The following is a 5000-nucleotide window of genomic DNA, read 5'->3' as shown; positions in this document are numbered from 1 at the left end:
ACACACACACACCTAACACACACACATCAGACACACACACACACCTAACACACACACATCAGACACACACACACACACATCAGACACACACACACACCTAACACACACACATCACACACACACACACACACACACACACACACACACACACACACACACCTAACACACACACATCAGACACACACACAGCTTGGCTTCCAGAACATGTCAATCAAACAAATACATGTGTACTGTATAGTACTGTATAATATATGTATACTGTATAGTACTGTATAATACATGTGTACTGTATAGTACTGTATAATACATGTATACTGTATAGTACTGTATAATACAGTACTGTATAATACATGTGTACTGTATAGTACTGTATAATACATGTATACTGTATAGTACTGTATAATACATGTATAATGTATAGTACTGAATAATACATGTGTACTGTATAGTACTGTATAATACACGTGTACTGTATAATACATGTGTACTGTATAACACATGTATACTGTATAGTACTGTATAATACAGTACTGTATTATACATGTGTACTGTATAGTACTGTATAATACATGTATACTGTATAGTACTGTATAATACATGTATACTTGTATGGTACTGTATAATGCATGTATACTGTATAGTACTGTATACTACAGTACTGTATAATGCATGTGTACTGTATAATACATGTGTACGGTATAGTACTGTATAATACTGTGTCATACAGATTCAGTGTTTTGGGACATTGTATTATTTAATCAATTTCAAACCTTGACTGTGTGTGTGTGTGTTTGTGTTGATATGTGTTGTGTTTTTGTTTTGCTATCGTTGTGGGGACCAGAAGATCTCACAAGGACACAAAAACAAGGAAAATTGGGACAAGTGGGGACATTTTGCTGGTCCCCACGAGGAAAAATGCTATTTTATGCTTAGGGGTTAGGTTTAGGGTTACAATTAGGGTTAGGTTTAGAATTAAGGTTGGGGTTAGGGGTTAAGGTCAGGGTTAGGGGTTAAGGTCAGGGTTAGGGGTTAAGGTCAGGGTTAGGGGTTAAGGTCAGGGTTAGGAGTTAGGGTAAGGTATAGTTTTAGGGTTAGGATTTGGGTTTGGGGTTAAGGTTAAGGTTAAGGTTAGGCTTAGGCTTAGGGTTAGGGTTAAGTTTAGAGTTATGGTTAGGTTAAGGGTTAAGGTTATGGTTAGATTTAGGGTTAGGGTTAGGGGACATAGGATTTAGGATGGAATCAATTATTTGGTCCCCACAAGGGTAGCAATACAAAACCGTGTGTGTGTGTGTGTCCTACCTGCATCAGCTGCATGGAGATCTCGTATATCTCTCTGCTGGTGTCTGAAGACTTGAACAGGACCAGGTTCAACAGAGTCACTATGTCACATGGGTACTTCCTGACACCAACAACAATGATAGACTGTTGGTATTGAATGGGGACATAGAGACACTGTATTCTAGGAGCTTTCACGCACACACACACACACACACACACACACACACACACGCACATACACACACACACACACACACGCACACACACACACGCACACACACATACACAGAGACACACACACACACACACACACAGACACACACACACATAAACAGAGACACACAGACACACACACACATACATAGAGACACACACACACACACACAGACACACACACACACACGCACGCAAACACACACACACACACACACACACACACACACACACACACACACACACACACGCACACACACATACACAGACACACACACACACACACACACACACACACACACAGACACACACATACACAGAGACACACACACACACACACACACAGACACACACACACACACACCCTCCCCACCCACACACAGTGTATATCCCTACCTACTGCCACAGACAGTAGCGATGGCCTTGAAGCATCCTGAGGCCAGTTGGTAGGAGCCAGTGAAGCAGCGGTCTACAGCCCAGTTAAACAGGTTCACCTGATCTGGGTTCAGCTCTAACAGCAGAATCACCACCTCACAACCCAGACGGTGCACCTGGGAACAGAATACACACATACACACACAGTGCATCAGAGAGACAATGGAGGGAAATGTTAGCCAATGAGAGGGAAGAACAAACACAGCCAACCAGAGACAAGGGATAGAAAGGTCAGCCAATAAGAGAGCAAATCAAATCAAATGTTATTTGCCATAACAATGCAGTTTATTTTTATTTTTAAGAAGAAAAAAAGAAAGAAAAAAAGTGTTAAGTAAAAAACTGATAAGTAAAAGATAACAGCAAATAATTAAAGAGCAGCAGTAACATAAAATAACAGTAGGGAGGCTATATACAGGGGGTACCGGTACAGAGTCAATGTGCGGGGGCACCGGTTAGTCGAAGTAATTGAGGTAATATCTACATGTGGGTAGAGTTAAAGTGACTATGCATAAATAATAAACAGAGTAGCAGCAGCGTAAAAGAGGGGGATGGGGTGGGGGGGCAGTGCAAATAGTCCGGGTAGCCATGATTAGCTGTTCAGGAGTCTTATGGCTTGGGGGTAGAAGCTGTTAAGAAGCCTTTTGGACCTAGACTTGGCGCTCCGGTACCGCTTGCCGTGCGGAAGTAGAGAGAACTTGGCTGGAATCTTTGACAATATTTAGGGCCTTCCTCTGACACCGCCTGGTATAGAGGTCCTGGATAGCAGGAAGCTTGGCCCCAGTGATGTACTGGGCCGTACGCACTACCCTCTGTAGTGCCTTTCGGTCGGAGGGCGAGCAGTTGCCATACCAGGCGGTGATACAACCAGTCAGGATGCTCTCGATGGTGCAGCTGTATAATTTTTTGAGGATCTGAGGACCCATGCCGAATCTTTTCAGTCTCCTGAGGGGGAATAGGCTTTGTCGTGCCCTCTTCACGACTGTCTTGGTGTGTTTGGACAATGATAGTTCGTTGGTGATGTGGACACAAAGGAACTTGAAGCTCTCAACCTGTTCCACTACAGTCCCGTCAATGAGAATGGGGGTGTGCTCAGTCCTCTTTTTTCCCTGTAGTCCACAATCATCTCCTTTGTCTTGATCACATTGAGGGAGAGGTTGTTGTCCTGGCACCACACGGCCAGGTCTCTGACCTCCTCCCTATAGGCTGTCTCGTTGTTGTCGGTGATCAGGCCTACCACTGTTGTGTCGTCTGCAAACTTAATGATGGTGTTGGAGTCGTGCCTGGCCATGCAGTCATGGGTGAACAGGGAGTACAGGAGGGGACTGAACACGCACCCCTGAGGGACTGAGCACGCACCCCTGAGGGGCCCCCGTGTTGAGGATCAGTGTGGCAGATGTGTTGTTACCTACCCTTACCCGTCAGGATGTCCAGGATCTAGTTGCAGAGGGAGGTGTTAGTGATGAGCTTTGAGGGCACTATGGTGTTGAACGCTGAGCTGTAGTCAATTAATAGCATTCTCACGTAATAATAATAATAATAATAATAATAATAATATGCCATTTAGCAGACGCTTTTATCCAAAGCGACTTACAGTCATGCGTGCATACATTTTTGTGTATGGGTAGTCCCGGGGATCGAACCCACTACCTTGGCGTTACAAGCGCTGTGCTCTACCAGCTGAGCTACAGAGGACCACGTAGGTGTTCCTCTTGTCCAGATGGGAAAGGGTAGTGTGGAGTGCAATAGAGATTGCATCATCTGTGGATCTGTTGGGGCGGTATGCAAATTGGAGTGGGTCTAGGGTTTCTGGGATAATGGTGTTGATGTGAGCCATGACCAGCCTATCAAAGCACTTCATGGCTACAGACGTGAATGCTACGGGTCGGTAGTCATTTAGGCAGCTCATCTTAGTGTCCTTGGGCACAGGGACTATGGTGGTCTGCTTGAAACATGTTGGTATTACAGACTCAGTCAGGGACATGTTGAAAATGTCAGTGAAGACACTTGCCAGTTGGTCAGCGCATGCTCGGAGCACACGTCCTGGTAATCCGTCTGGCCCTGCGACCTTGTGAATGTTGACCTGCTTAAAAGTCTTACTCACATCGGCTACGCAGAGCGTGATCACATAGTCATCCGGAACAGCTGATGCTCTCATGCATGCTTCAGTGTTGCTTGCCTCGAAGCGAGCATAGAAGTGATTTAGCTCGTCTGGTAGGCTTGTGTCACAGGGCAGCTTGCGGCTGTGCTTCCCTTTGTAGTCTGTAATAGTTTTCAAGCCCTGCCACATCCGACGAGCATCAGAGCCGGTGTAGTACGATTCAATCTTAGTCCTGTATTGACTCTTTGCCTGTCGGAGGGCATAGTGGGATTTCTTATAGCGTCAGTGAGAAATCAAACCGGGTGAAGAATAGGGCCCACCTGGCCTGTTTTTCCCCCTCGAGCCAATGCCTCCACACGGTCAAGGCTCGGACAACAGCCAACAGCTCCCGATCACCAACGCCGTAGTTCTGCTCCGCCGGGCTGAGCTTCTTCGAAAACAACGCACAGGGGCGGAGCTTGGGTGGCGTACCCGAGCGTTGAGACAGGACAGCTCCTATCCCAACCTCGGACGCATCCTCTTCCACTACGAACGGTAGTGATGAATCGGGATGGGCCAGTACTGGGGCTGAGGTGAACAGACCCCGCAGTTTGCTGAAGGCCAGGTCAGCCTCAGCAGACCAGCGGAGCCGGGACGGCCCACCCTTCAACAGGGAGGTAATGGGAGCTGCGACCTTGCCAAAGTCCCGGATAAACCTCTGATAAATGGATCGGCAGCAGCTAGTAAGCCGGTGACGACGAACGCCGAAACCTGCCCGAACAAGGAGGGGAGGCAGCCTCGGCGGAAGTTGTGACAGCGTTTGAGTCCAATCAGTTGTGTCGTGACAAGGTAGGGTTGGTATACAGAAGATAGCCCTATTTGGTAAAAGACCAAGTCTATATTATGGCAAGAACAGCTCAAATAAGCAAAGAGAAACGACAGTCTATCATTACTTTAAGACATGAAGGTCAGTCAATCCGGAAACTTTGAAAGTTTC

At 46.4% G+C, this 5000-nt stretch overlaps 1 protein-coding gene across 1 annotated transcript in view; it reads right to left on the bottom strand.

Annotated features, from left to right (window-relative positions):
* LOC311114535 (protein furry homolog) overlaps window positions 1-5000 on the bottom strand; it is a gene marked incomplete at both ends in the record, with an annotated part of 39668 nt that overhangs the window by 16242 nt on the left and 18426 nt on the right. The window contains 2 exons of the mRNA XM_084189781.1: window positions 1300-1399; window positions 1888-2042. Coding sequence (XP_084045907.1) covers window positions 1300-1399; window positions 1888-2042 — 255 coding nt within the window. The remainder of the gene's footprint in view (window positions 1-1299; window positions 1400-1887; window positions 2043-5000) is intronic.

The sequence above is a fragment of the Coregonus lavaretus genome, assembly GCF_964263955.1.
Source record: "Coregonus lavaretus genome assembly, contig: HAP1_SCAFFOLD_4799, whole genome shotgun sequence".
Classification (NCBI taxonomy): Eukaryota; Metazoa; Chordata; class Actinopteri; order Salmoniformes; family Salmonidae; genus Coregonus; species Coregonus lavaretus.
The sequence above is the reverse complement of the archived record's forward strand: the minus strand, read 5'-3'. Positions and strand labels throughout refer to the sequence as shown.